Here is a 20389-nt window from a genome sequence, read left to right as displayed (position 1 = left end):
ATTAGAGCGCAGGAAACAGTCCGTGGCCATCTTCCGCCATCTTCTCCCAGTGGCCAAGGAGCCCCCAGCCCATGGCTGTCTGCTATCTGGTGACCAGCAGGGAGACAAAGGAAAGCACCTTCCTGGAGAAAGGACTGTGGCCACCTGGAGAAAGCCCAGGGCCGGGGGAGGTGTCTGTCCGGACATGAAGTTAGGAGCTCCCACGCCGTGTCCTGTGGAAGGAAGTCCCTACATCAGGGGGCACAAGGAGGTCTGGGCCAGGATTTCTGCCGGGTACCAGCACGGACTGTCAGTTCCCACCTCTCTTTACTGCCAGTGGAGACACAGTTATACCTTCTCACCTCAAAACACTTCTCAGCTTTTTAAATTGAAGTTCCCCGAGTGCCTTGGAACCCCACGTTCTTGATCCCGTCATTTCATCTGACTCGGGCTCGCTCTGTGTCCGTCCCGTGCACGCTGCGTGGCTCGGGCGGTGAGAGTAGGAATGGTGTGTGCTTTTGGTGCGGGAACCAAAAGATGCGCTGTGGGAGAAAACGAGAACTGTATGGTCACCTTCCAAAACAAAGAAACAGTGTGTATGCCCTGGAGTCTGCAAAAAATTAAAAAAAAAAAAAAAACAAAAACAACAAAAAGAAAACACTCTGGCCATCCTGACATGGTTTTGGATGCGTTGTCTTGTGAGTCACGCTAAAACCCTTCTGCTTATAGAAAGAACTCTATCTACACTCGGCTTTGTGTTCTGCCAACGAAAACAAAACCGCAGATCAAGATGAAGGTTAGGCACCTCCTGGGACCGGCGAAGAAGGTCTGCACGAGCCTCAGCAACTCCAAGATCTTTTTATTGATTTAAAGTCCAATAGAATGAGTATGTTTTATCTAAATATTTTTTCACATAACTGAAACATTGAATTATTTTTTCAGAAATAGAGTTAAATACATCCTCTAGTTACAAATTCTAATATAAAGAGTACAAAATATAATGTTATAAACTGTATTTTAAAAAAAAAAGAAATACAAACTCTATGGTCTTTTGCATTTTACTGCCTCAGAGTGTAATTAGCGCAGTGGATAAAGAATGAACCCCCCTCGGTCCCGTCCCACGGGCGTGCGAGGGCCCGGCCTGCACCGAAACCACCTCTGGGAGCCCTGGCCGTGGTTCCCTTTCACTTGTGGACGGAAGGCTCCGCACCCGGAACTCAGCGACAAGAGACAGACACGGCGCTCGCTCGGCGCCACTGACACCCCTCGGGGCTTGGGGGTGAGCGTGTTGGCTTTAAAGCAGGGGCTGGTAAGGGGAATCTGGGCACGAGAATCCTGGAGGCGCAGTGTCTTTGGGGCACAGACTGACAGGAGTCGTCGCTTCGGGATCCAGGCGACACCCGTCCCGCAGGCCCCCAGCGCTCCGGCTGTAGCGCTCTCAGCCAGCGAGCGGCTCCCTGTCCGCGCCGCGCTCGAGGCCACGCCCGTCCACAAGCGGGGCTCGCTTACCAACTGCTGTGCGCGGGCCCTCGCTCCAGATGTTTCCGGAACATTATGTGACCTGAGACAGAGCAGCAACGTCTGAACGTGGCTCCAGACACAAGGGCAAGAGCCACGTCCCTCACCCGGCGCCACGGCCGCGGGTCAGGACTACCGCGAACAGCTTCCCGGGTGCACTTCTCGGGAAACCGCTGTCTTTCTTGATTTCAAAAATAACTGTGTATCAGAGGAACCGCTCCGAGTATTTCATACTTTTCGCAACTAGAAAGGCAAAATCCCAGAGCCCTGCAGGTCTGTGCTGCGTTCGGACCGGCGGGAGACGGAGCCGTCGGAGAGGCCGAGGGACCCTCCCGGAGCAGGCGGCGGAGCGGCTGAGGCGGGCTGCGTCCTGGAAGGGCCAGCGGCAGACGCTGCGGAGAACGGACGCTGCGTTCTTCGAGTTAAGGAGTATGAGTGAGTGACCTCAGCTCATCGTCATTCTGTGTGACTGGACTGGGACAATGAGGAAAGACGTGAGCGGGAAGGAGGGGGGTGAGGACAGCCAGACCGACGGCCGCCCCGGAGCAGCGAGGGCGCCGGCAGGGTGGGGAGACACACGGAGAAGCTGCGGTGTAGACAACCAAACCCTTTATTGTCTAAGTTACATCAGACGCCAACACTGTAAAAATCCTGTTAGGAAACAAGGAAACAGCAGGTCGGTAGAGGTAGTAGAAAGAGTCTGTAACAGTCAGAAGACGACGTACAGGAGAGATCACGTGGAAATTATCGTTCGAAAAAAAGCAAATCAAAACATATTGGCTAAATAAATAAGAAAACATAAATCATATTAAATACTATGGTCCAACAGACAACAACGTATGAACAGACCCAACCATACTGATGACCAGTGGGAGAAGGAAGCCACAGTCCGGCCCCGGACGGCGTGGCTTGGAGGGCGGCGTCCTCCCCTGCTCCGTTCCACAGACGCCGCCTTCTGCGCTGGGCCGGGCGCGCACTCCCGCCAGCGGACTCGGGCTGCGCGCTCGGCCCGCGAGACCTGGTGCGCACCCCTCTCGCCACCAGGCCATTCCGGCCGTCGGCGGGGCTCCGGGGTCGGGGGTGCTTCCGAAACAGGAAGAACGGACAGTACAGCTCCGTGTCACTTTGGGGACAGAACTGCTTTTAATCGCTAGAACACAGAGAAAGACAGGACCGGGTCAGGAGCCCCTGTGCGCCCTGACCGGTCACTGTTCACTTTCAGCAGAGAAAATGAAAGCCGGAACTTATCACTGTGGGGAAACTATCGAAATGATCAAACAGAAGTCAACAGAAAGGCATTCTGATTTCTAACAGAGGAATGTGTCTCTGCAACTTTGCTCAAAATACAGAAACAGTCGATCACAGCTGCTCGATACCATCGGCATGAACGGTCCTAATTACACCAACACAACAGATCGTTCTGGTACAAACCTGGTGTAAGAGGATCAGGAAAAAGTGAGTGAAAACATCGCGTGCACACGCATACACATGTGTACACCCACACGTAAAGAGGAGCCACCCAGTTACATCCCACTGTTTCCAAGTGCTGCAAAGTAACTGGAACCTCAAGTAATTTAAATTCAGTAACAAGTAGAATCCAGAACCAAACATTAACTAATAACAACATCAACAATAATAATAATATAATAATAATTCAACAAATCATTAGAACAGGAAAACCACACTTCAGGGTTTGTGTCTGTGCGTGCGCACGAGTTTAAACAGATCTTTGTATCAGAAGCCCATTTTCTACAAAAAACTGCGCTGATCCATTACTGTATTAAGTAAACTGTTGCTCTCACCAGTATTAAAGGTTAGGATAATTTCTGTACATGTAAAATTATTGCTTTTTTGAAAAATATATTTAGCATGCTCGTTTTTAATCCATTTCCTGCCTTTACAAAATGTCACAATTAAAAAAAACCTAGTAAAGCTTTTGCAAAAAATTTCACAGAACATTGTCATTCAAGGCAGCAGTAACTTTTGATAATGCATAAAATCATATGTGCAAAAATCTGAAACTCTCAGAAATATTACCATCGCACATAGTGCCACGGTAACAGGAAAAGAAAATATTTATATCTGTGGAATACAATTTTAGCTGCGTACACTGCACGGTTTAAGATCCTTTGTTACGGGCCTTAACCCCCCACCACAAAAACTTGCATTTGCAGGACTGAGGAAGAGGTATATGAAGCTGTCCCCACCCAGGGGCCAGGGGACCTCCACGCTCCGGGAATGAAGGGACTCATCCCATGGAGGTCCCCGGGCCCGAGAAGAAAAGACACCTACTAGCTGGGCTGGTGGGAGGGACAGATGGGAGGGAGCGGGGGAGCACAGGTTTCCAGAGCACCAGGGCCCCCGGATCTGCTCAGGCGTGCTCCCGCCATCACTGAAACGGGTCTAGACCGGGGCAGGGCGTTTCAGTGGCTAGAGAATTTACGGGCAGTCTTCCTTGGGGAGCAGTCCGCAGAGTGTAGCCCTGTTACAAAAAGGTCCTGAGAATAAACAAAGAAGCCTGCTTGTCTTAGTGTTCAACTAGCTCTTTTCCAAAGCAAATATATGCACTCCCATGGGTGTGTGTCCCCTGCAGGCTCGCTGAGCACAAAGGACGGGAAGGACGGAAAGAGCAAACGGGAAACACCCACGGCCTCCGAAGGCCACCAGTTAGGACCACGCCGTGGCCCTGCGCCACGGAGCCTGCTTTCCGCAGTGCCCAGCGCTCCCTCCTTCCTCTCTCTTGGGGACGACTTTAAACACCCCCTACGACACAGATGGGCTGTGGCACTAACACTCCGCCAGCCGCCGCCACCCCACCACATGTCCTGACATTTCCCGACCATCCTCTGAGCATCGGCAGCTCCCGCCGGCGCCCGGCTCTTCAGTCTCTCCGACGCGCACAAGAATCTCTCTCCAGTGTCTCAAACGTGTCTCCAGCAACACAGAGGCCTGTGCTCTGAAGCGCACCTGCCAACAGCACTGTTTATGGTAAGAACATAGGGGATGGCGGTCGATGAGCCCAGAGCTGCACAGAGTATGTACACGCGATCCCGGAGGAGACCATCTTCGTGTGCTCCGAACCGTTTCCCAAGGCGCAAGAGCGTCTCCCTCCGGCCTGCGCTCCAGCACGGCTGCGCCAGGGTCGGGCCGCCGTCCGGTCGAGGCTCCTGAAGCTTCTCCTCCACAGGGGGTCGGGGTCACTGCCGGGACGTCCATGGGGGGCTGGAACGGCTGTCACGGGGACCAGGGTACGCCGGCAATGAGTCTCTAGGTTCCCTTTCTGAGAGGCACTGTCTGGACGGGATTGGGGTTAGAACGGTCTCTCCCCTAGATGAGAAAAAGCAGACAACAGAGAAGCTCATTTCTGCCTTTTGGTGTCTAAGTGCGTCTCCCTATTAACTTCCGTATCAACACCCACGAGCACGCGACCTTCAGGCAGCAACCCCGTCGCAACCCCGTCAGGTGGGCGGAGACCCCTGACTGCTGCGGGAACGGACTCTGCTCCAGCAGGAGAGATTTTAAATGGGCCTTCCTGGTCTACGGGGGCAGCTTTAGACAATCATTTGCAAGGATTCAGGGAGGATGGTTTGCCTTCTCTGTTTCACATACAAGAAGGCAAACAAGTGTCCAGACCAGCCCTGGAGGTTAAAAGGTGGCAAGATGGAATTGGGGGAGGATTCCCAAAAAAAGGAGAATTTTGTAGCACCATGCGGATTTACAGGTGAGTGATGGTTCCACAAGAAGGCTGAATTTGGGGGCCATACAGACAGTCCAAAAAGGACCGCTCTCACGTCGGTCCATCGGAACCGAGTGCTTCCACCGATTTCCATAAACAATCACCACGTCGGGAAAACAGAAGGGGTTCGCTAAAGTCAAGTGCACTGCGAGATAAAAATGGGAATACGTGTGAGCCTGCAGCGCGCAGAGCAGGCTCTCCAGTGACATTCGAAGCATCGCCGTTTGAACAATGGAGTTTAGCATCTGAGGACAGCAACAACAGGGCGAGGTTAGTCTTACTTAACTGCACTCACCTTCAGCTAAAGTCCTGACGGAGAGAGACCCATCACTTGAAATTAACCCGCACACGCACGCCACAGCACTCGCACAATTCTCACCGGCTTCCAGCTCTGCCTCCGGGAGCCCCAGAAACCCGGCGGGGAGGGGCTGGCTGACTCCGTGCATTAAGTGCTTCTCTTTCGTCAAGTTTCTGAAAGCTCCTACTTAAAACCAGCCCCACATTCATGACGTCCATCAGTCAACACTGAAGGAGGCCCAGGAAGATACTGGACAAAAGTTCTGTGGGGGCTGGGGCGGGCACAGTGGCACAGGCAGGAGTTTACCCGACGCGTAACAGTAACTCCACGTCCTCGGCTAGACGGTGCAATCCCCGCAGCGAGCGGAGAGCGAGGTTTTACATTTTTGCACAGCGACCTCAAGCCACGGAGATTCATCAACGGGGCACTTTCCAAACTGCTTCTAGATACATTCAAGAAAGGAAAATGGCCTTTGTGTTTGCCAGGAGAAAAATGAGTTACTGTCGTGGTTAGGTGAATGGCCTGGAATCTCCCACAGTGACCGTATGTAGCGAGCGAACTCGCTGGCGATTCTGAGCGGTGTCCACTCTGCACACGCGACAGGATGGCACCCCGACCGCTGCCCGCACCTCGCTTCCTTGGGGCCAGAATACACAAACTTGCACAGGGCAGATTAGAGAGATAACAGGAGGATGCACCTCCCTCCATGAAGGACAGAAGTTTTGAACTGCAAAGCTCAGGAAGTTTTAAAAATGATTCAGAAGGACTGCAAAATCTGTAACCCTAACCACCAGGTTAAGTTTAGTCCATAAATCTAGACACAGAAATGCCTATTTTTGCTTTGAAACTGAAGCAGTATGTTCAAACAGCATCTCATTCTTTAAGGGAGTCATCAACATTTTATTCCTCAATACAGCGACCTACAGGCTTTTTAGGAAATGAAAGAAATTCATCTGAGAAATCGGCACATGGGAAATGCAGCCTCAGAAGAAAAGAGTCACAGAAATACACACATGCACACCTAGGACTTTGAGTGCACACAGGTTGCTTTCTCCCCACTATGAGACAGAATATTCAGACGATGAGAAACACGTTTTTAGAAAATTTGTGGGTTTTCTGCTGCTCTGTGAATTGTGGATTTCTCAGTAACAGTAACGCCAAAGAAAATAATTATCTTCCTTAATGCACTTCAATGTTCTAGGGATGGATACTGACTTCCGGAACTTGACGAGGTCTACTTTTCCTCCCTTTTATCTTTATAAGGTACGGGGATGTATGTGTACTCCTGTGGGGGAGGGGGGTGATAACATAAACACCCTCCCTGGACACACGCGAACCTGTTGGCCTTCAGAGGGAGGGGGAGGCGACCAGTGTCTGACACACGTGGTGTGGTGCTCTAGGCCTAATGAGGTCACACGCAGCACCTTCCTGACCGCGACCTCCACTTACCGCACCGCGGGGGAGGGGCGGCTCTCAGGACCGCGTGTCACTTTAGACAAACCACGCGTCGTGTTCACAACTTTTCATAGTACATTCGACTTAAGAGAAAGATGGATAACGTGTTTTGAGATGTCTGTTTGGTTTTACCAATACGGAAGCTGCTTCAAGACCTGAGCGGGACTTTGAAATCCGACGTGTGATGCTGAGACTGTAACAGTGACCGGAAACCGGACGGGGCCGGCTCCGCGAGTCTCCATTACCTGCATAATACCACAGCTAAACCGGAGATAGATTAGGCCCCCATTTATTTTTTCATTTCCCCTTATTTTGATTAATGGAATTATTTCTCTGGCTTAACTACTTTAAAATAACATTTAGAATAATAAGAAATAAACTATTAATCATAGTCTTTAAATTTTGGCAAGGAATCCAAACACACTGGGAACACCAGATTTCCTATTTCAGCAAAAGTCAGTCTGGTCTTTTAAATCCAAAAACCAGGGGGCTGCAGGGAGAGAGGGTCCATTTTTCTTGGTTCTAAATATCGTTTCAATTTCTAACGTTTAACCACATAACAGAAAAACAATTTCTTCACAACACACACACAAAGCCACCTAGAATTCCCCCCCCAACACCCCTAGGACAATGATACCCACACTTCAGCCTATTATTTTTAAAAATCTTCTTCCTGATGATGAATACTGGTGATTACTAGAAACTAAACATTTACTCAGTCATGCTAAATCTATGACAAAGCATCTTGGAAACGACAACACGCATGAAGCTCTCCTTTCATTTAGAATTTCGCTTCGAGCATCAGGTACCCTCACGACTGGACTTGGGTGTGCGTACGAGGGCAAACGGCGGGGCCTTCATTCCCGAGGGTGGGGACAATTTGCCCAGAGCCGTGGCCATGCCTCACACGTGACGACGCTCCTCCCCTGCAGCACCCACGTCCTGCGAGAGCAGACACTGCAGAACAGACACCGCGACCACGAGTCTCCTTCTAGAAGCTCGACCACTCAATCCACGCCTGTGACCTGGAAGGGTTCAGCGAGCCTGTCCACTCCAGCTGTGGGAGGAATGCCTGCTGACCAGCGCACGTACGGAGAAAGGGTGCTGCCACAACGCACGGCCGAAGAGAATCACTTCACTTCTTGAAGTTTCTTTCATTCCGACCTAACAGAAGCAGATCCATTTTGGCTCTGGGCCTGGACCCCTGATGGACTGTCTCACTTGGAGACCCGCGACATCACGATCTGTCCGAATTAGCTAACGCACAGACTCTGGATGCTAATCCGGCAAGTTAGGGGGCTGCCGTGTGGTCGCCCGTGTGACACGGCAGAGAACCGGGGCCCCGGGTCTCGGCGACAAAAGGCACAGCGCCGGGCTCTGGCACAGCCAGGGGATGCCCAAGAAAGAGAACGGCCATCGGGGCTGGTTGGCTCATTCAGCCTGCAAGCAGCGTCCTGCCTCCACATGTGCACATGCCTGGACCCCCAGTGGCCATGGCAGACAGCGGCAGCTTCATCCCAGAACGCAGATGCGGACCATGGTGTCTTCACGGCGAGGGTACCACGTGCTCCTGGGGTTGCCACAGATGCGGGCACTGGCACAAAGTGCCACGCCCCAGGCAGGGCTGGGGGGGGAGGCAGCTTCCTACTCAGGACCCCAAGGTCTCAGCATTCAAAAGCGGACCTTGCTCGCTCTCTCAAATAAATAAAACTTAAAAAAAAAAAAAAAGCTACTTTAAATGTAACAAAGGACAAGAAGCAGGACCAGGGGCCATGACCTCCACCTAGGAATTAAGCAAACCAGCAGCTCCAGTGGGAGGGGCAGGTAATCCAGCACAACGTCAGGGTCAGAGGCCTGAGCAAGTGTGTCCCATGGTTGGACCGAAGGACAGCTGACCCACGGAGGGCCCGGCTCCGAGAGGGAACGGCGGCTTAGAGCACGTAACGTGCATCCCTGCGGACAGGAAGCCCACAGGTCAGTCGGTTAAGTACAAAACTGCAGAACTTGAGTCCACAGGCCCAGAGAAACATAAACGCATCTTTTCTCGGTCATAGTCCAGCATGGGTACCAACTGTTACGAAACCCCAACGTAAGTACCGTAACAAAGACACAGCAGAAGTCACAGCCTGTGACGAGGCTCGCTGACCCACTTGTCTCTGCGACAGGGGCACCCTGTGACAGGAGGCGGAGCTTAAGGAGCGCGGCACCAACACCGGACGCGCGACCCCAAAGAACCTCGCCGAGCTCCTGGTGGGTCCGCTGGGCGTGGGCCGCGCCCCCCAACACTCTCCGCGGAAAGCCACGCCCTAGGGAGATGCAACGGGTCGCCCGCGGGCCACGGACACTCTGCCCCGACGCCAGCTGTAACCTCCAGCGCACTCTCCAGCCCCAGCGCAACCGCGTTACCACGTCCTGCAACCCGCCGCGGCGAGTCCCACCGTGAGGGCGTCTACACCCATGGGACCCGCGAACCCCAGCTGAGGCCACGTCTGGGCGGAGATCTGTTAACTCCGCATCTGGAGAGATGTTACTTACATCCGAAAAGATCACAGCACCGCCAAGTAACTTCTTTCTATGGTAAAACAGCCGGTTTCATGGACAGACAGAAACCACTGACTGGAAAACGCTACCACACAACCGGGCGTTCAGTCGCTGACATGAAGAACAGGCATTTTAGCAACCGGCAGACGTTCTAAAATCGCAGTAAGACACAAGCACCTAGTGCAGGACAGGCCTCTCCGGGCGAAGGTCCGCCCTGTGTGGCCGTGGCCGCTCCCCTGACAGCTTCGCAGCGAAGCTTCCCTTCTGGAGAGACACACCGGGAGGCCGCCGTCCCTGTCCCCACCCTCGGCAGCCAAGAATCCCGCGGACGGTTACGCGGGTTGGATGGGACCCACGAGCGTGCGCTGATCCCGCGACGGGGCCTGGACAGTTGCCCCGGCCGCAGAGACGCCGCTCCCTTTACAAAGGACACAGCGAGCAGCTACAGAATCCCGTCAGGAAGCGAGAATGTCAGCGGAAGGTGCCCGTGGGAGGAGAGGGCACAGGGATGTTCTGTGAGGGGACAGGAGCAGGGAGAGCCCTTAGCCCAGGACGACCCGCGAGGCCACTGAGGACGGTGCGTGCCCGTGACAGGAGCTCGCACTGAACCCCTCCAACGGCGTGGAACACCGTGGGGACACCGAGCGGTGAACACATGCAGGCCACACACACCAGGCCACACACATCAGGCGCGCGTGCCCACGGTGCCCGGGCACGGTGGCTGTGCCAGCAAGTGTGTCAGGCAGGGAACCAGATCCTGGCGCAGACACAGCCGTTTGCGCCACAGCCTGCCTGGTGCTTCTCACGGAGAAGGACCAATGTGCCAGGACAGAGAAGATGGCAGAACTCGTCCCGAACAAACCTGTGCAAAAACACCCCGGGTGGGAGGGCAGGAGTCTCTGGCATGGGGAGGCACGGCCATGCGCGGACCCCCAGCAGGACGGAGAGCCGCTGCGCACACCTGCCCGCCGCATCCTTGTCGCTCAGGGCCGCGATGGCCATGGGCTTTGTCGACTGCCCCAGACTGACCTGAGGGGCCAGCTCCCCACCAAAGCAATGCAGTTCTATACGCTTCTGGGGAAAGGAAAACCGCCAGGGGCTGTCGTGCTGAGCACCATGACGTGCCTCTTCCCAGCGGCCACATTAAAGCCCGACGTCCGGTTAACTGGAAGACCTACTTGTTCAGGGGCGTGGTTTTGTTCAGCACCTGGGGGGTCATTACTCCAGCACTACTGTGGGAACACGGGGTGCGCTAGTGCAGGCGCAAGCCAGCCCCGACACGACACCGCGCCAAGCAAGGCCATTACAGACAAAGCACTTGCACAAAAAAGATGCCAGCGCCTAGCCTGTGGCCAGAAAATACCAATTTCCACCCACACTTACTGTAAGGGATGGGGCGGGGGGAGCTGCCCAGGACCACGGCTCTTTCTACTTCAGACCCCGCTGCTGAAGAAAGCCGTCGCTGGCGGCATTAACTACCGCGTCTGTGTGCCGGGACCCTCCTCCTGCGTTACTCACCGTGTGGCCTCTGTCGCTCTGCGTCTTGTCAGCCGCTGCACGCGTGCTCCCGTGCCACCCCCACCCCGCCAGCTCCCCGCACATGACTCTCGGCCTGCACCGTCGCGGGCGAGCTCGGCACATGCAGGCCAAGGGCTTCTGCCACTGGCACAGACCAGTGTGGGGGACCCCGGGGACACCGTGCCACGGCCAGTCAGCGTTCACGAGAACAGCCCCCACAGCGCATGTCACGCAGATAGAGCACGTGACTGGGGCACGCTCTGGTGGCTTCAGGGCTCATTAGCATATCTGCTGCTGAGGACTCGACTCGAATTAAAATGGGGCATTTGCAAACAGGCTTATCTCAAAGTAAAGCACACGGCCCTTGGATGCGCAGGGAAGACCACTCTGGGGGCTGGGGGAGTCTGGGGTGCAGTGCCTCTTGGGGACTCCCAAGCCCGTGGCTGGGGACGCAGCCCAGGCAGACGTGGCTCAGCTCCCCAGCACCCCCCCCGGCCGCGGCTGGCCCAGGCTCAGCGGTGGGCGGGGTACCTGTGTGGGCGCGCGTGCACGCGTGTGGGCTGGTACAAGCGCTTCCCACGCTCCACACACAAGGAGTCTCCTCGGCGGGCCTGCGTCCAGGGCGGCCCTGGGCGGCAGTGGCCGTGGGTGGTGTGCAGGTGGGAAGCGGCAGGGGCGGGGGCGAGAAGAAAACGTCACGACTCTGTCTAGTGGGGTGACGGGAGCGCCTGCAGGCCTGGGGGGCGACCAGGACCCTCCCCCCAGGCTCTGCCAACAGCCGGCACACGTGAGACGGCGAGGGAGTGTCAATCACAGTGACCTGAAACCCGCGCCATGGCCCGGGGTGGGGGGGACAACAGGAAGCCCCCCCGTCATCCATCACTGGGCAGTCGGGGTGGCTCTGTGGGGATGGCCAGGGGCAGGGGCAGGGAGGCTGCGGCCTGGCCACCAGTCCCCAGCACAACCCCAACACCGCCCAGGCACCTTGCTCCTTACCTGCGTGCCCGCGCACCCTCTGGGGCACAGACGGGAGACGAGGGAGTCGGGCCAGGTTGAAGGCCCTGGCCCCGTGTTCCCTTCGGTGAGAATGGCAGAGCAGATGGCCCTCACCTACCTGCACCTGGCCTGCTCTGGGGCGTCCTTCTGAAGAAAGGCTAAGGCTCACGTAAGTGGAGCAGCTCCAAAGGCCTCCCCCGAGCCGCACTCTCACTGCTGGGCGCAACCGTAACTCAGCGGAAACACAGCCCAGAAATGCCAACTAGAGTGAGTTCTGCATGGAGCCACGCACTTAAGTGAGGCTCACGGAGCTGAGTGTGTCCCTAACATCGGATCCTGGACCATAAACGGCAAATAGAAAGGATGACAAAGTCTCTGTCAAAGTAGCTAAAACCCAATTCTTGTCCGAATTCAGCATACGTCCACAGACCGAAAGAATATAAAATTGCTTCTACGCTACAGACAGTGTATGGACACAATCACCCGAAACACGCATGTGATGTGCGGCAGAACTTGTGCGAATCCTCACGGGGCAAGCCTCGAACGTGTGTCTTAGAGAAACGGCAGAACTTGCCCACAAGGCCCTCCATTTCCCACTGCCTCATTCAGGAGCACCGAGGACTAGTAAGACCCGTTCTAACCCACACCTGTGCCACTGTCCCCGATGAGACAGCGGGACTGAGGCGGGCAGGGTGCCCAGGCACTGAACGGGGAAAGCACACTCAGCCAGTGTCCTTGGGCGCGGGCCTCTCACCGCCGCCATGTGTGTCCCCAAGCACTGTGGGGACAGGAGGCCTAGCAGCCTGCCCACGACGGCTGTGCACGTCCAGGCCCCACACTCCCTGGTTCTGAGCACACATTCCCAGCGTGGCAGCCTCTGCCCACAGCTACCTAATCACGTCTTTAAGGAATATCGTTCCTTCCTCTGAGTCTGCCCCGGGAAGATCTCAGCTTCTGAAGCGTTTCTGTTGCCTGTTGAAGCGCGACCCGGGCTCATCCTACAAGAACCTCCCTGGCAGTCACCTGGGCCACGCGGGTTCTCCCGAGGAATGGGACGGCTCGCCCACGTGGATTCTAGAGGTGCCCATGAGGGATTCCTGCTAGGGACCCTGAGAAAACACGGCACTTGCGTCTTCACAGACCACGTCGTTTTGTAGTTTCGTAGGGAACTCCTTCAGCTGCCCGTTTCCCATCCAAAGTGGCAGCAGAAAAACGCAGCACTTCCATCCAGCCGACCGCACTGCCTTGAATTAAGTATGTGCCAGCCCGTGCACGCACGCGCACGGACACACAGACACATGCTGTTCTCCTGTGCATTTTGCTGCATCGTTTTCTCTTTACTCTTCAAGAAAAGACCGTTGCCCTTCATGGTCAATAATATCGCGCCCAAGCTACCCCGGAATTCCGAGCTCATCATGAAGGTTATAAACTTCATTTGAGCCGAAGACTGCCTGGGGAGCAAAGCGCTCCAACACTCTGACCTGGACACTAGAGTTGCGCGGCAAGGAGGCCTGGTGAAGGGCGGGGGCCTCCCCGAGGCAGGCGCAGACGCTCCCCAGCCCCACACGCTAACGCGACCCGATCACGCCGCAACACATGTGCCCGTCCGCAAGGGGAAAGGAGACTGGACACCTGCAGGTATGCCACACAGAGCCCAGCAAAGGGAGCACACACCTCGCATCACCGTCACATCAAGTGTCTGTGTGGCAGCAGCGTGGCTGGACGGGACGCTCCCCTGCACGGCCCTGGACAAGTCTCGGACTTGTCCTCGGACAAGGGACTCTGTCAAGTCCCAACAACAGAAACCTTATATCTCATTCTATCTAAAATCATCTCGTCCTACTACCTTCAAGTTTTACTCTAAAGTCCCTATTCTCACCTAACATAGGCTGAGCACGCAGCGTGAAAACCCAGGTAATGTATTATTTTTCTACTCCATCAACAGAACAGCCCTGCTCTATGGATGGAAGCTTCCAGACTCGCCAGCCACACAGAGCAGACCGTGTGTTTCAGGCTTCAAGGGTGATGGTCGGAGGCCCTCCAGGAAGTGACAGTCGTCACGCCACGGAACATCCTTCCTCCCTTGGCGGGGCCACCCCACAAACATCATTCCGTCGCAGTACGTGGGGAGACGGCCTCGGAGAACTCTCTGTCCCGAAGTCTGGAAGGACCCAATGTCTCCGAGGCACCGCCAGACGGCAGGGCCTCTGTGTGAGCAGAACACGAGCCCTGACAGAGTCACACTGGCCCCCACAAACATCGCCATGTGGCACAGACGGCCACTCTTCTCAGAAGGTTCCCTTCGGCAGCCTCTGCCTCCCCACGACAGCGCGAGGCCGGGAGGTACGTCCCCGCGGCCCGTGTGGAGGAGTTGAGACCTTTACTCTACAGGGACACCCCCAAGAGGAGGCTCGCGTCCGATCCGAGAGCAGGTGCATCCGACCACGGAATGGGAGCCGATCAGCACGGGCAGTCCCATCCAGTGTCGCAGGCCAGAAAGAGGGCTTGGAACCGAGAGGAACTTAATTTTCTAGATTCGTGATGTGAAATTCAATTGCGTATCACAGCAAAGCCACGGACGCCTGGCCAGCGGAAGACAAAAACCTCAGGAATCTGCGTCAGTGGCACCTTCAGAAATGCGTCAGGGCTGTGATCTGGAGGCCACTCGCCCCTGCTGGCGGCACAATGGCAGAGGGCCTCCATACAGGAACCGTCAGCCCCCCACTCACCTCTCAGCCAGGCCACGCCTGCCACGTCTCCTTCCTATGCAACCCCTCAAGGGCCATCCAGAAACATCCCAAGAAGGAGAAAGGAAGCAGCAAAGGCCCTGGAGGGGCGGCCACAGACAGTACACGTGGGCAGGGCACAGACAAGCTGAGGCGTTCGAGGAGTCCACAGGCGTTCCCAGGGGACAGCCCAGGCCCAGCCCCAAAGTCGAGCCCAGAGCCCAAGGTGGGCCACGGAGGGGAGGGCCATGCAGGGGGCATCCCGTCCAAGCACACAGCCACCACACGGACACCAGCCAAGTGTCCGAGAGAAACCGATCTCTGCTCTTCCCTAAACCCGGGAAACCATGGTTCTAGAAACACACTTAGTATTATTACAGCCGAAAAGTTTAAGATCTGCCCTTAAGGAACCCAAGTCAGCTTGAATTTAAACGCCCTAAACACCTTTAATCCACGGAGCTGTATGTCCGTGTGTACACGGACAGAGGACCCAAGAAAAGTGCACGCGTGTGAGGCACAATTCAGCGTTTCTCACATGTAGAAGGTAACTGTGGAACCTCTCTTAAAACACACACACACACACACGCACACTAAACCCTGAGAACCATTTACAAATGTTAAGGAATAGGAGAACATTTCCAGCTACTGCATACTTCCAAATGTCATCGAAATTCTCAAAACCGGAACTTGAAACTGACTTCTACTTTTCGGGGGGAAGAGCAACGACAGCACCGTCGGACGGGCAGCGCGACGGGCCATCACAGAGGAGGGTCGCTCTGTGACATCCCAGGTCGGGGTGCTAAGCAGAAGCCACTGACACAGTGACAGGCGTCCCGGGTCTGGGCGCCCGAGGCCACGGTCACTGGAAGGAGTGGACAGTGGGTCACGGCTGCTGGGCACACGGGTACCCACGGAAACTTGCCCACCATTGGCTGCCTATGACGTCTCAGCTTTGAGATCCACGGAAACCAAACCTAGAGCGACGTGGCTGCCCCCAGGTCTAAAGGGCACCCACACACTGTGACTCATCTCCCAGCAAATAATCTGCCTGCCTGGAAACGCCCCTGGGACGTGCAAAACTCACTGAACTGAAACCTGAACATGTGAACACACCAGGCCACGTGCCGGCTGCCTTCTACCACCCGCCACAGCCTGGCACCGCGCCCCCCACCCGAGGGGAGGCGTCGCAGACACGGGGCCTTCCAGCCTTGCCTCCCAGCACCTTGGCGATGGCGTGTCTCAGCGGCCTCTGGGCTTCTGTGCCTTTAGCTTCATTCTAGAAAGTTCCCAGGAAGCGCGGGCTCTGAGCAAAAAGGAACAGACACCAGCCTCAAACAAGGACCCCGCTGGCAAAACCTCCGAGACTGTGGCACCCCGAGTGTTTCCCACCTTAGTGTTTCCCCAGGAGCCAAAGGCACCGCTCGCCATGCCAGGACGGCTCCGGCGTGCCCAAGGAGCCGGCAGGTTCCGAAGTCCCTGCGAACATAGGGAGAGACCCGCCTTCTCGGCGAGGCACCCGCGGCCACACCATGGGTGTAGGGCGCCTCACCGTTCACCCAACTGCCTCCAAACCGTGAACAACGTTCCCCCAAAGTGCCTCCAACTTGCTGGAATTTGAGGGGCCCCATCTCAAAGGTCACTTTTGACAGTGACCTGCTGTAACGACAGGCGCGTGAACACTTCCGTCAGAGAAGGGCAACGAACAGAGAGAGAGCACCGCAGGGTCTCCACCTGCTTGATCTTTGGTTTTTAACAGCAAATCCTTCGCTCTCCTCGTGCTCTGTTAAGGGAGAGCCCCCCACAATTCACGCCCAAGGAGGAGGGCGTCCTATACGGCGTGTGCCTTCCCTCGTGGGTCCTCGCAAAAGGTGTCAATACCCAGACACCCGCAGAAAAGGCAAGTGGCCACTAAAGGTGTGTCTTTTCTCAAATTGCGGCATAAGCCAGTCCCCCAGACTTCCTATGGTACATCCATACTCCGCAGGGTTTGCTCACAAACACCACTGAACTATGCGCTTTTAAATTACAAACATACAGAAACAAAACAGTTGTTTCTTCAAATGAACGTTCCTGCCTATTGAGAGAAAAGGGACCACGAACATCACTGATTCTATGTTTAAAATAACAAAGGAAGGGCACCCAGCTGGGTCCGACAGGAGAGCCTGTGACTCCTGATCTTGAGGCATGAGTTTGACTCCTATGCTAAGCAAAGAGCTTACTTAAAAAATAAAAATAAAAAACAAAGGACGTGAGGGGCGTCAAGGCTGCCCGCTCCTGTGAAACGTCAGCATTCCCAAATTAACAGCCCCAGGAGGGAAGGCCTGGCACCCGAGGGAAGGCTCCCGCCCCAGCCCTGGGCACCTGAACCCTGGTGGGCAGAGCTGGGGGGCAGGAGGGGTGCACGGGCCCCGCGCTCTCTGCTTGGTGCTCAGATGTACAGCCACCCAGCAGGCAGCTGCCCAACCTCCTGGGGAGAGGCTGCTCGTGGGGCCTGCAGAGGACGGTCGTGCCAGCGCTTGCGGGGCAGGGTGGTGGGGCCGCCCGTCTTACCTCTGTGCTCGAGTGCAGGGCCACTGGCACCCCAGCTCTGGTAGAGAGAAGCGAAGTCCTTTGGAATGTACGTCTTAAAGACACTGAGGATGTCCAGGCGTTTCTCGCGGCCGTCCGATGCGGGCTCCGGCTTGCCGACCTGCACGGCCGTGCTCCCCCTGGGGCCCGTTCCGCAGCTGGTGGGCGGCCGCAGCTCCTGGCCAGCCTTGGAGGGGGGCTCACGGGGAGGTAGAGGGGGGCCCCCGTCGCCTTTCCCGTGCGGCGGACCCTGAGGCTGAGGGCTGAATTTGGCTTTCGGAAGGTCCGGGGCACTGTGCTTCTGTGGGGGGCCGAGGCTGGACCCCGTGGGAGGGATGACATACTTGTCCCCCGGCCTGCCACCTGTGGGGGGCTGGGCTCCTGCTCGGGCGATGACGGAGGGCGTGGGGGTGGCACATCGGCTGAAGCCTCCGCCGCCTGCCACGGGCCCCGCTCTCGGGCCGGCCTCCTGCCTGGGCTTCGGCAGGGACGGCTGCGCCGGGGCGCCGTGAGGCTCGGGGCCGTGGCCGGCTTTGGCCTGTCGGGGCCCGTCGGGGCCGGCCACCCAAAGCGCACAAGGGCCCCCGGAGTGGCTGTCCTTGCTCTTAGGCAGGCTGGCAGCTTTCGTGGCCATGGCCAGGGGCGAGGGGCTGCCTTTGGGCCCCGGCGCCCCACCTGGCACCTGAGTGCGTGTGAACCGGGCGATGGGCAGTGGCTGGCACTCTTTGCCCCCGAGGGCAGGCGGGGGGCCCGTGCGTCCGCTCCGGGCAAGGAAAACCAAGTTGTTCCTGATGCTCCTGTAGCCGTTGGGCTGGATCCACTGGGGGGCCACGGAGCTGCAGCTGACCCTGTGCCAGACACGCTCGTGCATCCACAGGACCTCGGGGTAGTAGGTCTTGTGGCTGCAGTAAGGACACGGGTGAACGGCCAGCGCCGCCTGCAGGGACGAGGCCAGCTGCTTGTGGCTGGGGTCGTCCCGGCTCGACCTCTCGCTGAGGTCCAGGGGGGCCAGGTCTGGGGCCGGCACCCTCCGGCCCCCTGCAGTGTGCTCCTTCGTGTGCAAATCAGACGGCGTCTCCTTCAGGGGCTGAGCCGGGCTCCCGGACGAGAGCGGCAGGTCGGCTCCTTCGGGGAAAGTCTGATCTGAACGTGAAGGGAAGTCGGCGGCGTCCCTGGAGACCGCAACCTCCTGCTTCGGGTGAAACGCCGGCATTTTGACGCCCACGGAAAACCGGGGCTGCTCTGCTCTCTTGGAAGCGTCTCGGCTCCTGTTTCCGAGTGCGGACGCAGAGGCTGCGCTCCCCACTCCGGGCTCCCCGGTGTCGGTGTGTGACGCGGCAGTCCCGGGCGCGCGACCCTGGTCTCCGCCGGCGAGCGCGGTCGAGGCTGCCTCTTCAGAAAAGCGGAAGTGGAGAGGCTTTCCCCCTGGAGGGTCAGAACGTAAAACGTGAAGTTACCACTTCTCATCAGAACAGAAGAGGCACAGCAGCACACCCCAAGGCACTGTGGCCCTCGCGCGCAGAGGGTGCACGGGTCCTCGGGAAACAACGGGGTCTCGCCACAACACCCTCAAAAGCAGGCCAGCTGTAAGGGCAAAAGGATGGCATTTGGGGTGGGGTTTCTTTCTTCGGTTGATTAACTCAACAGACTGTCAGGAGAAATAAAATCTAGCTGCCTGCAACCCCGCGGTTACTCGTTAACAGACGGTAACTAGTTGTATCAGACACCAAGAAACACCTGCTCCGTACTAGCACAAGCTTCCCAGGCCTTTCCACGAACTCTCTAAATGCAGTCACAGTAAGGGACCCCAGGGTCTTAAGCTAAGAGGGCCCCAGGACCTTGAGACGCAGCCCGTGGTCACACAGAGGCTGGGACTGAAAATGGCTCACTTTGCCCAGGGGATGCCATGGCTGCCACAGAAATGTCTGGGCTACAGGTCAGTTTCAGACTGATCCAGAAGGGGTCCCTAATAACACTCTGTCTCAAGGCCCACTCCTCTGGTCCAAAGCCTTGACACCGGAAGCTTCCCTTCAGAGGCATGGGAGGAAGGTAAGTGAGGCCACGCATCCCGCCTTTCCCCAGAGGTATGTCCGGGACGGGGACCCTAAACTCTGCCCCTGCGGTTCCCACCTGCAGTGCTCCTGCAAGAGATACCCGGGTGCGCCCGGAGGCCCTGCCTCAGGGAGGCCCGCCTTGCCCAAGCCACGCTGCACGGAAGGCTCAGCGGCCGGTGGGAGCAGGGCTCCCTGCCCTTCAGGCCCGACAGGTGAAAGCCTCCGCAGCCAGGCCAGACCACACCCCAAGTGGACGGGCACAGCCTGGGAGAAAGTGCACTTCCCACTCGCACTGATGAGCTCGGCTGCGGCGAGCCCGACAGCGGGAAGGTGTGCGATCCTTTCTGGATGTCTCAGAACTTTCCAAACTACAGTACACAGGTTCTTCGTTGTGGACACCCGCTGGACGCCCCCTGCGACCGCTGCAGGGTCAAAATGTCGGGTGCCCACTGACGGCAAGGCCCGATACTCCTGGTCTTCAAGGATATTCATACACTTAAATATCTGCAGTGCAACGTAGGTATCTATTTATAAAAAATGTTTTTTAAAATTTTTCTAAGTATATTTTTTGGAGTTAAGTCTCAGGAATCCCATCAAATGGGTATATATATATGTATATATATATATATATATACATATATATATATATATTTTTTTTTAATGTATTCCAAAGGGATCTCCATGAAGGCAGGAGGGCATCCTTCAGAGAACGGGTTTTGACAGAGATCAGAAGGAGCACAGTAACAAATGTGCAGTTTCCATTAGTAGGTAGTGAGCCACTCCCATGCAATTTTAAGGGCTTATGACTCACATAAAACGTGACCAGCATGTAGTGATGGGCAGGATGGGTGAGGAGATAAGAAGATGCAGAAAGGATAAATATTCCTGTCTGCACCAAAATGCTAACATGTGAGCCACTCTGGGGTATCTGTCTGTCCTAAGTACCATGTCCTGTTCCCCCGAAGGCGCACAGAGCAACCCTGGGAACCTCTGCTGACAA

General features: G+C 56.3%; 1 protein-coding gene across 4 annotated transcripts in view; it reads right to left on the bottom strand.

Moving 5' to 3' along the window:
• Window positions 1-4689: 4689 nt before the first annotated feature.
• The window catches only part of ZNF516 (zinc finger protein 516), a 114029-nt gene continuing 98329 nt past the window's right edge, over window positions 4690-20389 (bottom strand). For all 4 annotated transcript variants that reach the window (XM_032872210.1, XM_032872209.1, XM_032872211.1 and 1 more), the window contains exons 3-4: window positions 17318-18760; window positions 4690-4824 (exon numbers count right to left, since the gene is read on the bottom strand). In XM_032872210.1, coding sequence (XP_032728101.1) covers window positions 4808-4824; window positions 17318-18760 — 1460 coding nt within the window. In that variant the 3' untranslated portion in view covers window positions 4690-4807. The remainder of the gene's footprint in view (window positions 4825-17317; window positions 18761-20389) is intronic.

This window comes from Lontra canadensis, unplaced genomic scaffold (genome assembly GCF_010015895.1).
Source record: "Lontra canadensis isolate GAN:19392208 unplaced genomic scaffold, GSC_riverotter_1.0 scaffold44, whole genome shotgun sequence".
In the NCBI taxonomy this organism is placed as follows: domain Eukaryota; kingdom Metazoa; phylum Chordata; class Mammalia; order Carnivora; family Mustelidae; genus Lontra; species Lontra canadensis.
This window is presented reverse-complemented; position numbering and strand designations above follow the sequence as displayed.